At 38.8% G+C, this 23,177-nt stretch overlaps 1 protein-coding gene across 2 annotated transcripts; it reads left to right on the top strand.

The window, feature by feature from the left end:
• Nucleotides 1-1,867: 1,867 nt before the first annotated feature.
• On the top strand, nt 1,868-22,241 carry TM4SF18 (transmembrane 4 L six family member 18). 2 transcript variants are annotated; one of them, XM_025448973.3, is made up of 6 exons: nt 1,868-2,184; nt 2,274-2,467; nt 5,279-5,368; nt 14,497-14,639; nt 18,839-19,019; nt 19,832-22,241. In XM_025448973.3, the coding sequence occupies exons 2-6, from the start codon at nt 2,291-2,293 to the stop codon at nt 19,844-19,846; spliced, it is 606 nt and encodes a 201-aa protein (XP_025304758.1). In that variant the 5' UTR covers nt 1,868-2,184; nt 2,274-2,290; the 3' UTR covers nt 19,847-22,241. The 2 variants fall into 2 exon arrangements, with proteins under 2 accessions (XP_025304758.1, XP_025304759.1); XM_025448974.3 differs by lacking the exon at nt 5,279-5,368 and having other exon boundaries at nt 1,931-2,184.
• The last annotated feature ends 936 nt before the right edge of the window (nt 22,242-23,177 follow it).

Below are 23,177 nucleotides of genomic sequence, written 5' to 3'. Positions count from 1 at the left end.
AGGGGCACCTGGCTGGCTCAGTCAGTAGAGCATGTGACTTTTGATACCCTTGTTATGAGTTCAAGCCTCACATTGGGTGTAGAGATTATACCTAAAACAAAATCTTAACAAAAAATACACACAGAATCCAGCCTTTTCTCACCATCTCTGCTACTACTGTCGTGGTCTGAGCCACTATATAATCTTTTACCTGGATTGTTGAAGTGACTTTAGACCTCATCTCCTTTCTTTCAACTGGATCTTTTACAACCTATTCATAACACAGCAGCCACGGTGAACCTTTTAACATAGCAAGCCATGTTCCTACTCAAAACTAATCTCAAGAGTTACTACTTTTCCCTTCCTTCACTTGGCTCCAGCCACAATGGTCTCTTCACCAGAATTCACTTCTACTTCAGGACTTTTGTACACTTGCCATTCTCTGCCTGGAATGCTTTCCTCCAGAGTTCCCTATATGGCTCACACTCTCCACTTCCTCAGATGTCATCTTCACTCTGATGTCATCTTCTCATTAAGGTCTTTCCTGACCACCCTGTTTGAAATGATATCCCCATACCCAGTCTCTGGCACTCCTAGTTACCCTTTTCTTGATTTATTTTAACCATGCTTACCACTACCTGAAAGCTATATATCCTGAAAGCTATATATATATATATATATATATATATATATATATATATATATATATATTTTTTTTTTTTTTTAAGAGCTCATGACACAGAACTCTTTAGGTACCAAGAGAAGTAAATAAACAGACTTTACTTCTGATCTCTGTACTATTTTGACAATTATGTCCCTATAACTGTTCTTTTTATTATTAATGATGGCTCCCATTCATTGCCTACTCCTTTTGTATCACCTGACACTGTGGTTTGTACACATGATCTTGTTTAACCCTCACATTATTCTTCTGGGGAAGGTATCTTTTTTTTTTTTTTTTTTTTTTTTTTTTAATTCCCATTTCTTAGGTCTCTACTTCCTCATCATTGGTTCTGATGTTACCAATAGAAAGGGGTGGCAGCAACATGAGGCAACCCTTGAATTCCTTACCACCACTGTCCACATCATCTTTAACGTAGTAGTATCAGCTCTCTCTCTCTTTCTCTCTCTCTCAAATAAATAAATAAATAAATAAAGTCTTTTTTAAAAGGCAGGGGCATGTGCTTGGGTGGCTCAGTCAGTTAAGGTTCTGCCTTTGGCTCAGGTCATGATCTCAGGGTCCTGGGATCCTGCATCGCATCGGGCTCCCTGCTCAGCAGGGAGTCTGCTTCTCCCTCTCCCTCTGCCCCTCCCTCCACTCGTGCTCTCTCTCAAATAAATAAATAACATATTTTTTAAAAAGACATAGTAGTGTCAGGATGCCTTCCCTTAATCCTTTCCTCATGTCAACCTAATTAGAGAGGATCTGTGGCTCTTTCAATTCAGGGTGATCATTTGGAAGGGAGAATTCTTAAGTCCATGTTTCAAACTTATTACTTGTGAAATCTTAATCAAATTCCCCAAATTCTTATACCCATTTTCCTAAGCAGTAGGAAAGATGTGAATTTACTCCTGTTATTATTTTTCAGAGAGGTATAAATCACAGAGATGAACTCTCAGAAGGAAAGCTGTACCAGTATTGGCAACAGTAAACTCACCAACAGTGATGTCTTGTTTTTCTCACCCACTAGTCTGACCCTGTCTTTGTCCCCTTTGTGCCCCCTGCAGTTGGAACAAAGCTTGGTGAATAGTGAGCACAGAATTAAGAACACTGAATGAAGGGCAGATATATAAAGTCAGGATATCCGAGCAAACATACCACATACTCTGCTCTAGGATAAACTCCCTTGGCAGTTTTCTCTTTAACCCTCCTGCTCACAGTCAGATGAAATTTGCCAGATTCGATTCCACACCGCACCCTGCTCACCCCCCACCCCCAACTTCCTTCTTAAAAATACGCTCACGGTTGAGGCTTTAGTGCTGGAATCCAGAGGAAAATGACTTATTTTAAAATGCAGTAAAAACACCGCATTCCTTTGGCACAGGATGAAGACCAGCTCAGCTCTTCAGCCGTGGATCATTGTCTATTGTTCTCCAAACAGTAAACCACTATTTCACACCAGAGATTGTGTGGGCTGCAGTTCTATCCGAGCCCTGGGCTTCTCATGAATATGGAGTGAAGGGCTCTGACCCAGAAAGTGGAAGGTAATCTCAAAAAAGAAAAAAAAAAAAAAAAAAGGACAGGTAGGAAGAAAATTAAGCTTTATGTAATTCTACACTCTTGAAATCTGCAGGTTCTGAGCAGGGTAAGATGGGGTCTCGGAAATGTGGAGGCTGCCTAAGTGGTCTGCTGATTCCTCTTGCACTTTGGAGCATAATTGTCAATATATTATTATATTTTCCAAATGGGCAAACTTCCTATGCGTCCAGCAATAAACTCACCAACTACGTGTGGTATTTTGAAGGAATCTGTTTCTCAGGTGTCATGGTAAGTGTGACTTTGGAGACTTGGGGCTGTAGGAGGGGCTGTTCTTACTAAGCATTTTCTTATTCCTAGCAGAAGTAATGCATGGTGGAAGGATCACTGGACTTGGACTAATCCTGGGTTTGGGATTTAGAGGATGGGTCGGGGTGGAGGGGCAGGTAGTCAGTGAGGACTTGGGAGGGTGGCTTTGTCTTTGGTAAGCTGCCCACATATGTCGCTTCAGCAATGCAGGAAATTAGTCTGAACGAAATTAGTCTGTGGGACACTGGCCTGTCGAAATATTATGTCCTCATGAACCCTGTGTGTTGGTTTAAGCTGTTTAATGTTCAGTGGTATTGCCCTTTTTTTAGAATAGTTTCTACCTGGACTCACAGTTTATCTAGATTGGAGAGGTATCAAGACCATGTGGAAAAAGCAGAGATTTGGAGATTCAGACAAATTTACATTCAAATATAAGTTCTGTCGTTTGTGCCATGAGACCTTGAGCAAGTTACTCAGTGCCTCAGTGTCCTCATTTGAAAAATGGGAGTAATGGCATTTACTTTCTAGGGTAACTGTGGGGATTCAATAAAATCTCATGAAGGAAGTGCCTAGGACAGAGGTTGATGTGTAGTAGGTAGCCAGTGAATATTGTAATTATAAATACTTGTTGAAGAATGAACCATATTATCATTAAATAGTCTGATATTATGCCTCCCATATTGGGGGGTGTTTTTGAAAAAGAAATCAAATTATTTACCGTAAGAATCTATGAATGTTTTCCTGATGGCTTTGTGCTCTTTAAAAACAAACCGATAGTAAATCATGTTGGCAACTCAGAGGAAAAACACTTTTCCTGATCATATCATTTCTAAAAACAGCACATTGTTCACTGTAAGCTTACTATACCACCAAAGACATAAAAAATGCATTATAATTTATCTCTACATCTTCGTGGGCTCCTAAGTATTATAAAATTTGAATAACTATGATGAAAAGCAGTTTTCATTTAGTTACTATTTTGCATATTAACTTAGTCAACTTTAAAGTATTGATACCCAATGCTATTAAAGTTGCTGTGTGATAGGTACATAATGAATGTTTGGTGCTCGTACCATAAGTGAATGCAAATCTTTTGGAGAAGATTTTGATATGCTCTATTAAGATCCATGAAAATGCCTATGTCTTTGACTCAGTAATCCTAAATCTGAGAATTTATTCTGAGGAAATAATCCATAATAAGGAAAGAGATGGATGCATAGTTATTTATGACAGCACTATTTAGAATAGTAAGTAATTATAGGAGCACCGTAGCATAGAACTGGCCAAATATATTGTGGTATATTCACTTCCCATGGTGATGAAAACTATAATGGTGAAGCTGTAATTATGTGGAAAATAAATATTTTGTGTTTAGCAAAAGAAAAAAAGATAAAAAAAAGATACAAAAAACTTGAATAAATGACAATCGTACCATGTAAAATATACATAGGTGGTAAAACACCGGGAGTAAATACAGAAAAACATGTGAGGATGGTGGGATTTGGGGTAATGTTCCTCCATTATATTTGAGCCCTGTATTCCAATTCTAATTTTATAATGGAAAAAGAAAGCAGTTTCTCTTTCAACACGAGCAGTGCCTGTGTTTGTTTCTCTTTTGACACAGGATTCTAGGCTCTAGATCTAATTATTTCTACTAATATTGTCACAAAGCCAATTACTGTACCTGGCTGTGCCTTCTGTCATTGTTTCCCTCAATATGCAGCTGTAATAAATAGAAGAATTGCAAGGCATTAGTGAGATTAAGCCAGAATCTACTAAAATCTGTGATAACTAACAGTGTTGAAAGGAGGAGAGTATAGGACTCTTTTATTAATATTCTGTGTAAAAGAGAAAAGAACCTGTTCTCCATCTTCCACTGTTAAGGAATTCTTCAAAAACATTACTGTTATCACATCAAATCTTTTTAGGAGGAAGAAGAGGAATTTAGATAAATAAGTAAATAGACAAATGAAAGCTGAAGGAATTTGGAAAGTGGAAATATTGACTACACATAGTAAAAGAACGATGAACTCAGCTTCAAGATTCAGTCCTCAACATCAGGAGTAAAGGACAGGTGGAGAATTTGTTAGAAGCAATTCACAGTCCATATCTGCCCAAACGAGGACCTACAACAGTAAAGAAATCTATGTTCTTTCCAGAACCTGAGCCCTTCCCTAAGATACCAAAGAAGGGAAATAGGATACATTGAATTCTCCTAGTCCGTTAGCTTAACAGAGACAAAGAACCCTTGAAAATTTGAACCTGCGATGATCTGAATGCTTGGGGAAATCAAACTGACCTTACTTTGAATGAAGACATGTGGTTTCAGATTAACCATCCCTCTCGCCTGCATTCCCAAAGGGCAGTAAATGGAGAGAGGCTGGCAAATGGCAAAGTCTGGTGAATGATTTTCCTTTGGCCTCCGCAACTGAAGCCAGTGAGAAATGCAGATTTGCTGCCCTGGGGTGGTATTCCCATGTCCATACCATTTACTGCTTAATCATTAGCTTTTGATGACTGATAAGCATGATGATAAGAGCTCACATTTATCAATCACTTACTATAAATCAAGCACTGTGTTCAAAATTGTGTATATATTACCTCCTAACAACCCACCAAGGTGAGTCCTCAAACACCATTTTCTAGGGAAGGACCCTCAAGTTCATGCAGCTAGAAACTGGCAGAGCTGGGATTTGAACCCAGGTCCACTTGACCCCACTCCTGCTCTGAATCACTGTGCTCTGATTATGACTAGTATTCCATTTTTGATATTTCCTCTCTTCCCTACCACAGATGCTTATAGTAGCAGCAGTTCTTCTTGTACTGGAGAATGATAGCAACTATAAATGTTGCCAGAGTGAAAACTGCAGCAAAAAATACATGGTAAGAGCAATAGTACTTTGAGGATGCTTGAGTGGGCTCTGGCTCTCTTTCCTCTCGCTCAGAAACATGAAAATACTGACACTATTGTCCACTTTCCACCATCCTTTCAACGCAGAGCCCAAGAATTTACTAAAAAAAAAAAAAAAATCTTTCATTTTGTTTACTGTCTTTCCTCCACCTTTGTCCCTGCTGATGCTTTTCCAGAAGTTCAGGATTTAAAGATACATGAGTTTAGAAAATAACACTACCTTTTCCTAACGACGTGTCTGTGAACTTATTTTTTCCCCTTTTCAACTTGATTGAGGGCTAATTTACATGCAACAAATGGCATCCATCCCAATTATACAATTCCATGAGTTTTGACAGCCAAATAACCCATGAAACCATCATCACAATCAAGACACAGAACATTTCCGTCACTCCCAAAAGATTAATCTTTGATCTGCTTTATGTCATTATAGATTAGCTTATATTCTATGTAGATAGAACCATGCAGTATTTCTCTTTTGTATCTGGCTTCCTTCACTCAGCATAGTGATTAGATTTCTCCATGTGTTGGGTACATGTGATGCACATTTTTTTTTTTTAACTGGGACTTGAAAAATAATTTAAATAGAATCAAGAGAGAACAATACAACCATATTCTCTAAGCCTGTGCTCAGCAGGCAGGTGTTGGGCTCCCACATTTCTATCATTATCCTTCTCCTCAGGGTCATCATCTTTTAATCATTTTCATATAGCACTTCATAGTTTTTTCACACTTACCCAGTGAATTGCATCATTGTTATTCACACTTTATGTGAGTTACCTGTGGCTCAGAGAGAACACGTGACATATTAACTAAAAAGAACTTTCCTGGAGGCCTGGTAGGCATATCTTGCAGCAGTGGTTGCCTACCATTGGCTGCACATTGCAAACATCTGAGAGCTTGGAGTTGGAATCCCACCCCAGACACCCTGACCTAGCTGGTCCAAGGGCCAAATTTTAATGTGCAGCCAAGATAGCATGTCCAGCTTTCTTTGACAGATGAGTTAAATTAGCCGCTAAATTTGGAACTGTGCTCCTGGTGGAGGAGATTTGAAAAATTGAAAAAAATCTGTGCATGCGCATGTGCATTGTGTGCATCTGCCTTTTCTTAACCAATTGACTCAGACATCCCCTGGTAGTTGCTGGTATTATACTTATGGAAAAGCTTCAAAATTGCCTAGGTGAAGCAATAAATTCTGGCAAACATTAACCTATGATTCTCAGGGAATCTCTAGAAATCAAATGTATGTGCCATTAAGTTCATAATAAAAATAAATGTGTTCGATTTGCCTTGACTCACTCTCAGCACCTCCAGTACAAATGGGTGCTGTAAACAGTGTGGAGTCTGGACAGGGTTTTTTTTTTTTTTAATTTATTTTTTATTGGTGTTCAGTTTACTAACATACAGAATAACTCCCAGTGCCCGTCACCCATTCACTCCCACCCCCGCCCTCCTCCCCTTCTACCACCCCTAGTTCGTTTCCCAGAGTTAGCAGTCTTTACGTTCTGTCTCCCTTTCTGATATTTCCCACACATTTCTTCCCCCTTCCCTTATATTCCCTTTCACTATTATTTATATTCCCCAAATGAATGAGAACATATAATGTTTGTCCTTCTCCGACTGGCTTACTTCACTCAGCATAATACCCTCCAGTTCCATCCACGTTGAAGCAAATGGTGGGTATTTGTCATTTCTAATAGCTGAGTAATATTCCATTGTATACATAGACCACATCTTCTTTATCCATTCATCTTTCATTGGACACCGAGACAGGGTTTTATAATCAATTCGAATGAGATGACAGGCATCTGTATGGAAAGAACAGGAGGAAGGGAAAGGGGATTCCCCGCAGGGCTCTTTCACGGTCTTTAGAATAGGGGTCCCAGTATATATGCTCCCAGGAGCTAAAGATCTAACGAAAATGAAAGAAGTGAGCCTGGTAGGCATTAGAGCAAAATTTCTGTTTAAGGAGGAGAGGGAGCTGCTACACCAGTCCAGCCAATTGTTGTCACGACAAAACTGGATAGTGTTTCTCAGTTTTCAATAGAGTAGAAAGATGGAGCTTTAGGTACAACTTCTCAATTATAACATGTTGGCAATTAACTCATTTAAATTAAATAAAGCACATCTTGAAAGCTAAATGTGAGTCTGCCCTGGTTTGGAACTGCTGAAGCTCTGCAATGAAAATTGAGATCATCCAAGATTCACTATACAAAAGAGAAGAGGTTTTCCCCAAAAGTTTCCTTTTTCCCTTAACCAAAAGACCTTTAAGACTTTTAAGATTTGTATCTGCCCTTGACACATCTCCATAACTCATACCTTTTTCTTTTTTCTTTCTATCTTTCTTTCTTTTCTTTTCTTTTTCTTTTTTTTCTTTTTTGGCCAAAACGCATGCCTTTTTTTCTTGTCTACAGAGTTGTTCCCTTATTATTTCTAGTAGTTTTACTTTCTTTTCTTTAGGAGTTTGAATTACATATACTAATTAGAATTCTTAAGTCTTAGAAACTTTAATTTCTAGTGAAAACTACAAAGTTAGCAACTGTGGAATGTTATAGATATCCGCATCCTGTTAGTTGGCAAATTCATTAATATGCTATTTCATAATTTCTAAAGCATACATTTCCTCATAGTACATTTTTTCAGTGTGGTGCAAGACATATTTACTAAGAGACCCAAATATCTTTAGTTCCTCTTTAATAGACAAAAGTGGGTGAGCTTATGTTCACCAATGTTTCAGCAATTTATTTTATTTGGAAATGACCCGTACACTCAATGAATTACCATCATTTAACTTCACTTTGCATAATTTGTATAACTTTAAGGTTTCAAGTTAGCAAAAAGATTTTGGGAGGTATTTTAAAATAAACATATTTTGCAAAACCCAATGATTGTTGAAAAATTCACTTAAAAACTTTTTAGCACATGTGCATTTAACTCACTTGGTCTTAACAACTCTGTTTAGGTCACTCATGACAGTAGACAAAGTTAGCCATTATTTTAAGTTATTTTTCTTGTTGACAAATTTTGTGACATATATATTGGATAAGCATTAAACGTCACAGAAACAAAGCACCCAAAAAGTTAAACATACTTTTTCTCAACAGCTGTGCATGACATACATTCAGCAATTTATTTTTACAATATGCTTTGTTTTTAGGTTGAATTTATAGATTTATTTTCTTAAACATCTAGTAGAGATAATATGTTTGTTTGACTAGCAATCCTAGGTAGAAAAAAATTGCACGACTACATTATGCTTAAGGCTGACAACTCTCAAGATACACTTGTTGGGTTTTTTCCTAACAGTTTTTAAGAGACTATCCCAAAGACTGTTCCAGATCTTATGAACTTAAAAAATTGTTTTGGATTAGTTTCTGTATTTCTGAGAGTTTTAAGGATACTTAGTTTATATGAGCACTCATTTATCTCTATGTCAATTAGAATAGAACTCTTTTGAGAGATTTTTATAAATTATTTTGGCAATACCATCTAGAGGTAGAAAAATATCACATGTCTGTAGCATGTACATACAGACATAAATAGAGAGACAGACACAGAGATCTTACAGCCTTTGTTTTTTAATTTTAGCCATGTATCAGGTACACTGACAGAAAACTCACTAGTTTGTAAGAGTCCAGATCATGTTTCTGGCAGATAGAACAAATTTTGGCTACCCACTCAGATGGCTAAAGCTTTTTACCTATAGTTGCGGAGAAGACTTTTAAGATTTGTATCTGCCCTTAACATGGAATCTTATGAAGGTTGTGGACTAGATTTTGGTGAGGGAGTTTTTATAGCAGTTTGTTTTTTTAAAAGACTCCCCCACCCCTGGTATTTTTTCCCCCTTTGGTTCCAGGCAGTTCAGGGTTGTGTTTTAATTATCTCCTAGAATGTTTACATTTCTAAGACATGGGAAGAGTCACATCTAGGGGGATAAGAGGGTGTAGGTTTCCTTTTAGAAGGAATTTTGGGGCATATATGTCTATTATCTAGAGATCTAGAATAATTACTATTTAAATTTTTTCTGAAGCGCAGGGCAGTTCTGTTTCCTACATCCTGATCTATTGCAGCATTTACAAACATTTTGAGACGAATAGGGAAGCTTGGGGATTGGTAAAGGATAGGTAGGTGAACTTTGAATTGCTTTTACTGCCACATTTCTAGTTCGCATAAAGACTAGATTTGTTAATTGAACACCAATAAAAAATAAATTAAAAAAAAAAAGACAAGGACAGTTGTTTTTTAATTCCTCAAAGAATTGGGTCACAGCTTGGATGATCTTACCCTACCCATCCAACCACATTATCTTTGATTTGCTTTATATTAGGGAGAAGATTTCCAACTAAGATGGAAGTCAGAAAATTTCTATGTTCTAGATTTACAATGGTGTATCTTTGTAATGTTCTCATAATCATTTCACAAAACCTTCCACATGTTTTCTTTTCCTCTGAGTTCAGAGTTCTATTTTAGCTTAGGAGAGAAGGCCTTATTTTAAAAGTTTCTGTCAAGATCTGAATATCAACCTTCAATTTGGCCCACTTCTGACCATAGAGCTCATTTAAAAAATTGTTTCAAATATTTGAATTAAAAGTAAACCTATCGGGGATCCCTGGGTGGTGCAGCGGTTTGGCGCCTGCCTTTGGCCCAGGGCGCCATCCTGGAGACCAGGGATCGAATCCCACGTCGGGCTCCCGGTGCATGGAGCCTGCTTCTCCCTCTGCCTGTGTCTCTGCCTCTCTCTCTCTCTCTCTCTCTATGTGACTATCATAAATAAATAAATAAAAATTTTAAAAAATAAAAAAATAAATAAAAGTAAACCTATCAAGTGACTTGAAACCAAAACCAAAACTTAACCATGGGTGCAAGAGATGTCCCCAAAGAGGATGCACAAGATGCAGCCCTCCCAAGATCCAGAGCCATTCCCAAAGGTACCAAAAGAAAGACTTAGACAACTCTTCCTGAAAGCAGGCAACGGTTGGTAGGATGCTAGCCACAAAGTGGGGTGCAGCCCAAATCTCTGTACAGTGTATTTTTGGAGGCCCATAACCTGACACTCGGCTGCCTCTAAGAACAGACACTTGGCAGGCAAAATGCCGAGCCAAGTTCTCCAAACACAAATAGAGACAGAGGAAAGCAGATAGCTGTCCCTGAGAGAGAAAGGATCAATAACCAATGGATAACTCGAAATCAAATTTTAACCAGAGTCACAATCCAAAGAACTAATTCTTACAAATATTTTTGTCCTGCCCAGCTGAATCCGAAAAGGAAGACTCTTACCACTTTCCCTTGACCAGTGCCCCCGCCCCCCCAGGCAGTGGTCCCAGAAACTGACATGGTACAAATTCTTCTGAGGCTTTTGTCAGAGATCCAGGATCTCTAACTGTAGCTCCTGGACCAAGCAAGGTGTCCCCAGCCAATGGTGTCCCAGATTGGGTGCCAGAAACTGTTAGGGAGAAAAAGTTTTACTCAACCCTCCTAGGTTCTCCGGCTCAGTCTGAAAATTAAACTGACAAAGGCAGATTAGCAAGAGAAAGGGGTATACATTTTATTGAATTTTTACGTATACAGGGGGGCCTTCATGGGAGAATGAAGACCTGAAGAAGTGACCAGAGTAGCAAGAAACAACAAAGAATTTGTAAAGAATCGGTGAGAGTGAAGGGTTTGGGCTAGGGGTAGTAAAGAAGAAGTAACTAGAAAGAGAAGGTTTAGTTTAATGAAGTTTGTTTATACAGATTTCTTGGCCCCAAATCCCCTGTCTCTGCTGATAAGAATGTTTTCCTTCCTCCTTATACAGAGAGGGTACCTTGCACATGGGAGTTTTATGACCTGTTTCAAAGAAGAAGGGTGAAGGGGTTGGGAGGGGCCAGAGAGACCATCCTGCTTCTGTCATTTTCTCAAACTCCTTCAGTTTAAGATATTCAGTATGCTAAGGTGCCATATTTCAGGAATGACCTGAACCCCATTAATTTCTTGCTTGCTTTTCATTCCTCTGTGGACTCTCATTTTCTGCTGAAATCCTGTGGGTTGTTATCCCTGCAAAACAATTCTCAGCGAAGTAAAGGCACTTGGAATAATAGGTAATATTGTGATTATATTTAGACTTTTAAAATAATTTGTACATCCATTGTGTCCTTTAAATTTTGAAACATCCCTGTTATGTAGGTACTATAAACATCTACATCATTTGCAGTTTATAGAAAATGCTACTGTAACTCAGAGAGATTCGTTCTCCTGCTTTATTTTGAGGCTCAATTGTGCAATGGTATCCACTCACTAGACTGTAATTTGTATATATACACAAACATACACATTGTGCTATGGTTGCCGGTTTCACCAAATGAAGAAATTCTCCATTGATCTTTCCAGTGATCTGCTTAAGAGCACATTTGGTAAACAAGGAGCTCAATCTTTTCAAAACATCCTTCTTCCTTTTTGGAAAATGTCATTGGTGATTAGGTAAATTTTCTTTGGTAAGCATAACAAGCAGTAATCTACTATTAAAAAAAAAAGTAGCTGTGTCTCTAGTCCCTTGATAGGTCAAAATTCTATTAAAATCAATATGAGAAATATAATTAGAAAGATTTTTAAATCATATATGAAGATGCCAATGAAATAATATCAAATAGGAAAAAAAGCAGAATTGTTCTTTTCTTCTTAGTGATCTTAAAATATATTTTTCTGATTTCCAGTAATGAGCATGTATTAATGCTATAATCAGTAAAATAAATGTTAAATTATTAAAGAGATATATAATTTGAGATGACTTTTGTCCCCCAGATCACAGGTTTGTTGTTCTGTTTTTCTGGTCTCAATTTTTGAATTTATTATCAACCAACCTGGCTGTTCTACTCTCACTTGAAAGCAAGATTTCTAAAATTAGATTAAATTGTCTCCCAGACCAAACTACCCTTCTTGGCATCCCTATTACTGGCCTTTTCGCTCAAGTCCCAAACTCTGGAATTTTTTTTTTCAATCCATCTCCAGCTACTTATTTCCTCCCCAGCGTCTTTCCCTCCAGGGCACGTCTTTGTCACCTGCAGTTTGAAGTTGTTTCCACATGGAATCCTTATTTTGGGCTCTCTCACTCTGGCTGGATGCCATTGCTGCCAGAGCCAGCTTTCAAAATTATATATTGGTTCATGTCACTTCCTTGCTCAAAAACCAAGTATATGGCTTCTTGGAAAAACAGTTATTCTAGTTCTTTATAAATTCAAAATGAGCTTGGTACATTCTGTGCCAGGAAGCAAAGAGGTGTTCAAAGGATGATAGGGATGTCTCAAAGGACACAGGATGACTTGACAGGATGTTCCTATTGGCCATATTTGGACCAAATGAGCATCTAAAAAATAATAACAGTTGTGAATTATAACACATTGAATTAGAAAATCCATGAGTCCACAATGAGAGAGAAAGAGAGAGATGGGAAATGGAAGTTCTTCTGTGTAGAAAAGCAATAATTTATAAATGTAGAAGAAATAATGGGATGAAATAAGCAGCATCCTGCAACCAGTCATTGTGATAACTGGTAATCAGTGGATATGAGGATCATCAGTGGGTGGTAAAATCCATCAGTTGAAATGTTTTGGGGGGATAGGACATGACACAGCCTCAAAGTGTTACCTCACAAATTATTTACTAATTGCAAACTTGAAAATGTACGTTTATAGATCTGAAGGACACCACCTTAACCAAGAGATCAAAAGCATCACCAAGGCAGCGAGAGCCTCCTAATGTACTCATGCCCAGCGGGTGTTTTTGTTAAAATGTTTAACCCAAGTCCAGTTGTAAGGAAACAATCAGAAAAGCCCAGATTGGTGGGACGTTCTATAAGACAATGCGCTGGGATTCTCCAAAAACAAATTAATGTTCTAAAAAACAAAAAGCTGGTAAGACTAATGTAGATTAAAGGAAACTAAAGAGATGTAACCCTGTACAAAAAAGTTAAAAAAAAAAATTTGCAAGATAATAGAATATCTTTTTGAGGGGAGATGTGTGCTGATGTGTTTAGGAGTGAGATATCACAGTTTCTACAACCTGCTTTCAGGTGGTTCAGCAGCAAAAATGTGTCAGTAAATAATATAGGTGCATGAATATATACATATATATAGAAAGAGTGAGAGAGCAAAAATGATAAAGTATCTCTCATAGAAGGTGTGTCTGGATATAGAGTATACAGAGCTACATTGGCTATACATTCAATTTTTTGGTTAATTTGGAAAAAATTTAATGAAAGGCTATGGGGGGTGGGTGGGAAGCTACTTTCCCTGAAGGATGAAATCTACTCTCCTTGATCCAGCATTCAAAGCCACCTTCTGCCTGAATATTCCAAGTCACACTCACTTTGCATGTAAGTCACTTGAGGACTGCGTCGTGTCCGACCACCCCATTTCCCCAGCATTTACAAACACGTCAATCTGGTCCTCATAAGCTTTTCTCTAATGCTCTGTAGGAACCCTCCCCCATGTCACATGAACCTACTTACCCTTACTACTCTTTGTACTGTTCTGCCTGTGAGCATTGCTCATTCTCTCTACTCCAGGGAAAATGCCCTCCTCCCCATCAATCCCATCCTCACTTGAACATAAATATGGCTTAGTAGGCTAACACCTGATACCTCCACTCATATTCCTAAAGGGAAGGTATTCACATATCATCTTCAAGTGAGAAAAGCAAAGGTCATAGCTTATGATTCTTAGGGAACCCACCCTACCTAGAAAGAAACGTCTTCAGTACGTAAATATAGAGATTGGTCACGCTGCTTCACTGCATTAATGTGTGATCATTATTTTGATCATCGAAATTCCAGAAGAAAGGAAGAAATTTAGTAAGCTAACTAGTATCCTCTGTGGAATTCCAAACAAAAAGTTATTTTAAAAACTTACTTTAAGGATCAAGTGGGTTTGGATGAACTGTTTCTGTTTTTCTGTGGGCATTTACCCAGATTGCGTGCAGTAGGCTTGGATGAGTAGGGGGAGGTACCTAGTTGATCTTTTTTATCCACAATAGCCCTTTGTCTATTTTATGGCACTGACCTCTTCCACCTCCTCCTCCTCCTTCTTCTTTTTTTTCTTCTGACCTCCTTCTTCTTTGTTTAATTTAGACACTGCTGTCGATGATCTTTTCCGCCCTTGGAATTGCTTTCTCTGGATACTGTTTGGTCATATCTGCTCTGGGCCTCGTTCAGGGTCCATACTGCCGCACCCTCGATGGCTGGGAGTATGCCTTTGAAGGCACTTCAGGACGGTAAGGAATAGTGCTCCACAAGTCAAGGGGCTCAGAAAGCCAGAAAGCCTGGCTTCATGTTCATGCTCATGTTCCATGATCACTTTGGGATTCCGCGTGGGGATGTTGGTGCAGAATTTTCCTATTAGTTTAATGATACTCAGACCAATTTCTTCCTACATAGATCTCTATTTAGATGTATTTTTGTTTTTGTTTTTTGCCAGTCTTTTAATGTCATATGCATTCACTATTTTGAGGCTGATGTGGAGGTATCCAAATGAAAGGTGTATTTCTCCCAAACTTCAGAGCAAAGCTTTGTGGTTATTATGGTCTGGCAACTGCTGGAGCCTTGCACTTGAATGGTTCTAGCAACTCAGTCTTGTCATGTGGCCAATGCGGATGTACGGTCTGTTATAGATGGGAAGGGGCTTGGCTTGGAGAGAATCACAGTGCCCTTGGCTGGTGTTACCCACGCTATACTGTCAGGAACAACACGGAGATTAGAACCAGGCAGCGTGAGCAGCCAAGTGCAGAATGAGATCCAGGAACATGACCTGGTGCACGGATTTGTGGAGCAGCCAGGAGATAATCTGGTGTGTACTGAACAAGAGTGTAGGAAGGTAGACTTACTTAGAGGGGTGGTGGCTCAGTTAACCATCAAGAAACCCAATCCTGGATCAAGGAATACCCCTCTGGCATTGTATTTACCAGTACCTGGGTTATTAGCCTGCCAGTCCCTACAGAAACAGCTCTAGAGGTAGCAGGGCCCAGACAGAGCTACAGGAGAGCTCCCCTGAATCTCTCCCTGTCTTGTCCTATGCTCAGAATTCTAATGGTATAAATTGAGAGAGTATCTCTATCACACCCCAGAGAAGTCTAGTTTCTTCCCAGCTCCCTGTGACTGGCTCTACTTCAGGGCCCACGTCTATTCGAAGTCTTACGTGCTCACCTAGACCTGCATTGCAAAACTGCTTCTGTGCCCATAGCGACCTTCATCCTGAAGCTTCCACAAAGTACCATGTGCTGTGAGCAGAGCTCTCTCTCGACTCAGGAGAACCTAGAAAATAGCAGGCATTTCTGAGCACTCCTGTGGGACTTACGGGGCTCAGGAAAGGGGACTCTAATGAAGAAAGTCCCACAGGGTGCAAAAAATCATTATTTGGTGCCATCATCCCTGAACTTCCCGGACCCCAAAACCAAAGAGATTTCACTTTCAATGCAAGAATCTCAGACTGCCTACATGCCTCTCCATTTCTCTTTAAAGTTGCCCCTGATATTTGTATTCACTTGCTTCCAGCTACATACAAATGTTTGGAGGTGAAACATTGGAAGCCACTAGGGGAAGTTAAGTCTCTGGTCTCTTAGAGAAGTTTCCAAGCCTTGGCAAATTCTGGGTAGAACAAGTTGGTGGGGGGGCATTGTTTGTTTTGTTGTTTTTTTGTTTTTGTTTTTGTTTTTGTTTTGAGAGTGAGAGAGAGAAAGCATGAGCAGAGGGGAGGAGGGACAGAGGGAGAGGGAGAAGCAGACTCCCTGCCGAACAGGGAGCCTGATGTGAGGCTCGATCCCAGGACCCCGGGATCATGACCTGAGCCAAAGGCAGACCTGGATGGAACAAGTTCTACAAATTAGGTAATCATTTGTACATTTATTCAACACTTCATTGAGCATCTACTATGTCCAGGCTTTGAATTAGGTGCTGGGGAATCAAAGATAAATTACACAGTGCCACTTCCCTCTAGGAGCTCACCCAGACCTTACAGAATGTTCTGCTGAGGTGTGTTACCCTCGTAGCACAGGCCCTCAATGCACAGGCCAGCACATCGGAATTCAAGTCCTCTCCATCTGCTACTGACAAACTGTGACCTGAAACAGATATCCCCGAGCCCCTGTAAACTAGAGATAATTAGTTCTACCTCCCAGAATTGACAATTAAATGGGAAGAAAGCATAAATTAGATTTAATATATTCTTAAGACATGCCAGATTTTATGATTAATGTCACTACCATGCGTAATCTTTCATGCCACACGATGTCGTCCATCTGGCGGGTGGTTAGCAGGCTCAGCCCCTGGCATGGTGACTGGTGAGGATCCTGAATCAGTTCCATTCGACAAGCATTTACTGATCCTTGCAATGTGCTAGGAATGGCCTTAGGTCTTAGGCCTGGCCATTGGGGGGTGCAAACATCACAGCAGGGCTCTCCAAGTCCACAGTTTAGTGAGGGAGTAGATATGGATGCAGATAAGACAGACTTACAATATAATGAAGTAAATGCTGTGATAGAACCGCACATGGAGGTTGTGGAGGGAGGGAGCGTCGGAAAAAGCACCTCCCTTCCTTCAAGATCCTGCTGGTGCACTTACTACCCCGTGGTTTACACGAAGAATAAATAGCACCACAGTCCAGGAGAAAAATCAACACCCTGCAAATCATCTTGCTTTAGAGTGTTGGCCGATCTGTGCGGAGCAGGTAATGGGAACAGTCTAGAGGAGGGATCTTGAAGACATTAGCCTCCCTGGTGTCCGAGACTGAGTCCAGAGTATGAGGGTGTTTGGAATGGGCCTAGGGAAATGGTAACAAGAAATTATATTTGTATCATGCTTTATAGGTTCCAAAGTATGTTACACTCCTCTCCCCAAATATTCGTAAAAACCCCAGGGTTCGATATGTTAAGCCCATCATCTGAATAAGACTCTAGGGGTCAGAGGTGTAAATAAAGCCTCTTGTCCAAGATCCTACAGATGCAGGAGTTCCATATGGAACTTGAGACATAAAGTTGAGACATAAACTTGAGACATAAAGGCCTTTATTTAGCAAATCAAGAAATTCTGAGTGCTTCTTCTTCTTCCTTTTTTAAAAAACATTTTATGTATTTATTCATGAGAGAGACACAGAGAGAGAGAGGTAGAGAGAGAAGCAGGCTTGGGACTTGATCCCAGGACCTCAGGATCAGGACCTGAGCCAAATGCAGATGCTCAACCGCTGAGCCATCCTGGTGCTCCTCTCAGAGTGCTTCTGAGGGTCCTGGAGCATAGGCAGTGGGAAATAAAGAAAGGGAGGAAAGAGAGAACTAAAGGAAAGGAATAGGAGAGAAACAGCGGTGGGGGAGAAGGAAAAACAAAGAGGAGAGAGAAGTCGTGGCGGTGATGTTCCCCAAAATGCAGGATTCACCCTCTCCCACTACAGACACCAATGCTCCGGGCCACCTGTCCAGTAGCCAGCTTACCTTAGTTGCCAGCTCAAGAAAAAGCATGTTGCTATTGACAAGATATTAATAGCTCTACCCTACAAACAGGTTTGATTATTTTTGTTTGGAGAATTTTCTGAGGAGACCAGCTTTCCATTTTGATTCAGTTGGACAGAGTGTCACCCTTAGGAGAAAGTGCTGCTGGCCATGGCACACCTGGAAGCGGGCCCAAGTCCAGTCGCGTAGATTCAGTGTGGTTTTAAGATGATCTCGGGACTGGTTTAATTCTCACAATCCAGTGCTAAACTAGATTGTGAGACAAAATGCAATTTTTTTTGCATTCCCCACCTCATCACCTAAATCTTAACAGCAGTAGAGCAGCAGTTGTCTACACCAGAGGTCCTCACACTGTGGCCTCCAAACCAGCAGCAGCAGTAGCAACACTGGGAACTTAGAAATGCAAAATCTCAAGCCCCATCCAGACCTTCTGAATCGGAAACTCTTTTGGGGTGAGGTCTCTGCAATCTGCATTCTCACAAGCCCTCCAGATAATCGTTTTTGAGAGCCACCTTTCTAAAGGACTTTGGGACAGAGTGGAGGAATTTCTAGCAGCATTTCCCTTTGCTATTTTGCCACATGTGTGGTTTTTATATCTAGCACAAGCCCAGCCTTCTCTCTACAGCCCAGGCTTACTTCTGGACTTTTCGGGAATAAGCAATCTATAGTTTTCTTGGCATTGATATGTGCTGCCTTTTATTACTAGGGAACTCTTCAGTATGTGTCTTGCCTTCTAACGGAATTAAAATCATCTCTGAGGCAGGCACCATGTTTAAAATAAGTATAGCCCAATGCTACGCATACTATATACCCAATATATGTATCTGAATGATTTTTAAGTACTTTAATTCACATTTAATAATATTATGTATTTCAGTCAGATTTATTAATTTCCCAAACATACAAGCCTTCTTACTTGGACCAAGTATTTAGGCTTGGCCATCAGTCTTGTTGGCTATATCTCTTCTCTCTCTCAGTTTCCTTACAGACTCCAGCAGATGGACTGAGTGCCTGGAACCTGCACATGTAGTGGAGTGGAACATCATTTTATTTTCCATTCTCATAGCTCTCAGTGGGCTTCAAGTAATCGTTTGCCTCATCAGAGTAGTCGCTCAGTTATCCAAGATACTGTGTGGAACCTATTCCGTCATCATCCAGGTAATAGATCACCAGTAGTACCTGTACTGCCTCCACTTTACCCCCCTGCCCAATGTTCAATGACTCTTGTTTAAAAGGTTTTTAGCCTCCTATCTTTTTATTCCATTCCTACTGCCCTCAACTTTACTCAAGCTCTAATATCTTAATTGTTTCTTCTTCTTCTTCTTCTTCTTCTTCTTCTTCTTCTTCTTCTTCTTCCTTTTTAATATTCCAACGTGTCTGTTGGCTTGCCTACATGGATTGAGTCAATGGAATAATTATAAAATCTGCACTTGGTCCTGAAAGTGAAAATAGCACAAGTGTTTTGAATGAGCAACAGTTTAGTTTTGTATAGAAATAACCCAAAGTACAAAGTCTTACTATGCATTGAGAATTTCCCTGTTCATAAGATAACTGAAGGCTCACAACATTATCCCATTGGAATAATTTATCTTCTGAATGCTGCTATATTAACCTAATAAGCATTCTTTATATGGAATCATTAGTAATTGGTTTTAAAGTAGAGAAATATGTTTTTGTCCCTGCAAAACTGCTTCTGCTCCATGTGCTAAAATACTAATGTTAATTCAGTTATGGTTGAAATTGCTTGAACTATCCAGCAAGTCCAGAGTAAAGAAAAATCATGATTGAGTTATCTTGTGTCTTATTCAACAACAAATAATGTATAACCTCCTAGTAGTTTCAAGTAGATATTTTCCTAATTCATCATGTTTTGAATATGACTATAAATTTAAGTTGCTAAATGTAATCATGGATAATTAATCAAGCTTAATTTACTACTTTTACTCACTTTCTTTTTTCTTTTTTCATAGCCTGGAATCATTTGAATGAGGACAAGAATATTTTCCATTATCAAGATATACCATCTGTCTGTATCACATCTACTGTATAGACCTTAAGGCAATATTCAAATGATGGTGGTTTCTCCATTTGGTGCTTTTTTGCCTGTTTATACAATTACAGTCCCCCCTGGAAGTGCCAATTAGGCTACCCTTCCATTTAGATTTTTTTCTAAGCAATATATATCAGGATCTTCAGAAAGTCCATACTCCTTGGTCAAACAAATCCATTTTCAATAATCTATACTATGGAAATAAATGAGAAAAGAAGAAAAAACTTTATGTAAATACAAATAATACAATATTATTTACTATTCTAGAAAATTAGAAATACCCCAAAGTCTAATTTTAGGGGAAGGATTAAATCAAGAGTAGTACATTAGTTGTAATATTATGTAGCCATTACAAATTACGTTACGCAGTCATTACAAATTATATCCTAGACATTAAGAATACTGTTAAATGAAAAAGCAGATTACAAATTTATGTTTAGTGGTATAAACATAACCATATAAAACAAACATGAAATCTTCAAAGTTTAGGAGAAAAACTAAATCTAGAAGGATTTACAGAAAAATGTCAACTGTCATTGGTCTGGATCGTAGGTGACCTTTCCTGCTTTTCTCTATTTCCCAAGTTTTCTTTATCATGTTTTATAATTAAAACATATTTTAATACTCATATTTTTACTATTAAAATTTTTTGCTTTTATCCAACCTTTAAAGATATGTGCTTTTTCCCACCTTGAGTATCTGTAAACATCATAATACAACGCTTTAATCAGTGTTCAATAAGGAAAGTATTGAGATACATAAGATAAAAAAAAGTTTTATATAAATTTATATAATCTAACTGAGCCTTTAGCCTTATTTTGTCATTCCTAATGATGAGTGTGGTAGGCTACAAGAGGTAACCTTGAAATAAATGAGTAGTTGAGGACATGCTCAATGAGTTAAAGAAAGTGACCACTGATCAGTTGATATCTATGTCATAGGGAGTTATCACTACCTGTATGTATAGAAAAAAAGTTTTAGTGAAACATCTAGAAACTTTCTGTCTATACTCTATACTTACCATGACTTCCTTGAGAACAGCAACCATGTTATATATTTTCCCACCATCCATAGGACATAGCACAAAGTGGGCATAGTAGACATTCAATGTTGGATATTCATGCCAGGCCCGTCTGCTCTTCATGGCTACTCTGCTGAACGCCTGTCTCCATCATAGGCCCACTGGGCCATAACACTTCTGCCACTTGCCCATTGCTCTCCTCCATGAACACTGTCAACAATGCTCTGTCAACACCTGCTCTGTGTCAAAGTTGGGCAGCAGCCTGGGGGAAGAGGGGAAAATGCTTCTCTCCTTGATATCTGACCTGCCCACATCCTTCTTTAAGGGAAGCTGCACTGTTGGCAGCCCTTGCTGATATAAGTATCTTGAAAGCAAGCCATGTTGTCTCAGATCATCTCCATGCCCTGGACCCAGCTGAAAGAATTGGGATGGGCACCCAAGCCACGGGCAGCCTATTGTTGCTTATTAGCTCTGACTCAGCCAAGAGTGAAACACCATCGAAATAAGATTAGTGGTCATTGTTACTTGAGAATCTGAACTCAAGGAAGGCAGGAATGAAGCAACCAGTCAGTGCTGTCAGGAAAATAATTAAAGGATGAGAAAAGATGCCAACACACTCAACATACAGAGAGTATCTAACTTCACCAAGCCCATAAACTTGTCATATTCAGCACCCACTTCTTTTAGTTCTTCCAATCCCTCCTTAACCTTCTTGTAAACAGACTTCCGGCAGGTCAATCCCACCAGTTTGTCAGACACATTCAGACTGTCTCAGTCTTGTTTAGGTACAATATGGCACCATACCTTGAGTGGACCATGAGTAGAGGTCAGCTGAACCACTCCACCACAGAATTGGAAACATTGCCTAAGAACAGGGTTGCAGCCAAATGCAGTACAGCATATGTATCAGTAAATCAAATATTAACACAGCCACCCCAAATTTTGTATTTAAAGAGCACTTGCTAATGATGTGTTTTTAAGGGAAAAAGCTGGATACAAATATATGTGTGCAGCGTGAGCCCAAACTTTTAAATAACCATATAATTACATGTAGACATGCACAAACCTTCAGATACAGACAAAAAGGACTGAAACAATACATGAATGTTAATAGTTAATAGTTATCCCCTAATGGTGGGATTATGACTTCTGTTTCTTTTCTCTATATTGTTCTATATTTTCAAATTTTCATTTGAAAATGTGTTACTTGAATAACGAGAAAAAATAAACCCCATTTAAACAGGAAGTATTCTCTCCTTTCTGTAAAATCTGTTTAAGGAGCTTAAAATAAAAAAACACTAAACATAAAGGTATGTGTGTGATAGCCCTTTTTCTTATTCTTATCATTTTCCCATTCTTAGACTAAATATTGCTAATTTTAATTGAGAATGAATTCTATTTTGTGCATTTATGTTTTTATATTTCCCATTTCTCTCTTATTTCCCTTGCTTCTATCTCATTGTAATTTTCCTAACTTCTTAAATTTAATGCCTAGTTTTTTAATTTTCAACATTTCTTTTTCTTAAAATAAGGATTTAAGACTATGCACTTTTTCTTTAAGTACTACTTTGGTTTCAACTCTTGAGTGTTGAAATGTATTTTCCCTATTATCTAGTTATAAAGTTTTCCACTTTCCTGTATGATTTATTTTTCCATCTGTGTGTTTTTATTTTTTTTTTAAAGATTTTATTTATTTATTCATGAGAGACAGAGAGAGAGAGGCAGAGCCATAGTAGGAGGGAGAAGCAGGCTCCCTGTGCGGAGCCTGATGAGGAACTTAGCCTGAGGATCATAACCTGAGCCAAAGGCAGACACCTAACCACTGAGCCACCCAGGTGTCCCCATCTATGTGTTTTTAAATATGCTTTAAAATTCCCAAATATGTGAGGTTTTTTTAAATTGATTTACAACTTAATTGTATTGTGACTATACAATATGGTCTCTATAATTCTGATACTTTGAACATTTTTAAAACATGTTTTATGGTTACTACTTGTAAATATTTTATGTACTTTAAAAGTATATATTTTTCCAAAAATTGGGTGCAAGATTCTATAATGTCCATTAGATGAAGTTGTTAATTTTGTCTTTTAGATCCTCAGCATTTTTCCTTACAATCTTAATTACATCAGGAAACAGTATTTGGCACATGAATGTGTGGCTCAGGTTGTGATCCCAGAGTGCTGGATGGAGTCCACATCAGGTTCCCTTCAGGGAGCCTGTTTCTCCCTCTGCCTGTGGCTCT

The sequence above is a fragment of the Canis lupus genome, chromosome 23, assembly GCF_003254725.2.
Source record: "Canis lupus dingo isolate Sandy chromosome 23, ASM325472v2, whole genome shotgun sequence".
Classification (NCBI taxonomy): domain Eukaryota; kingdom Metazoa; phylum Chordata; class Mammalia; order Carnivora; family Canidae; genus Canis; species Canis lupus.
The sequence above is the reverse complement of the archived record's forward strand: the minus strand, read 5'-3'. Positions and strand labels throughout refer to the sequence as shown.

What these genes read in the sequence shown, in the direction of transcription:
- TM4SF18 (XM_025448973.3), top strand. Translation starts at nt 2,291, where the DNA reads ATGGGGTCTCGGAAATGTGGAGGCTGCCTAAGTGGTCTGCTGATTCCT. An exon ending in TCTGTTTCTCAGGTGTCATG is followed by an intron (nt 2,468 to 5,278) that starts GTAAGTGTGACT and finishes TCCCTACCACAG; the next exon opens with ATGCTTATAGTAGCAGCAGT. An exon ending in TTTGAAGGCACTTCAGGACG is followed by an intron (nt 14,640 to 18,838) that starts GTAAGGAATAGT and finishes TCTCTCTCTCAG; the next exon opens with TTTCCTTACAGACTCCAGCA.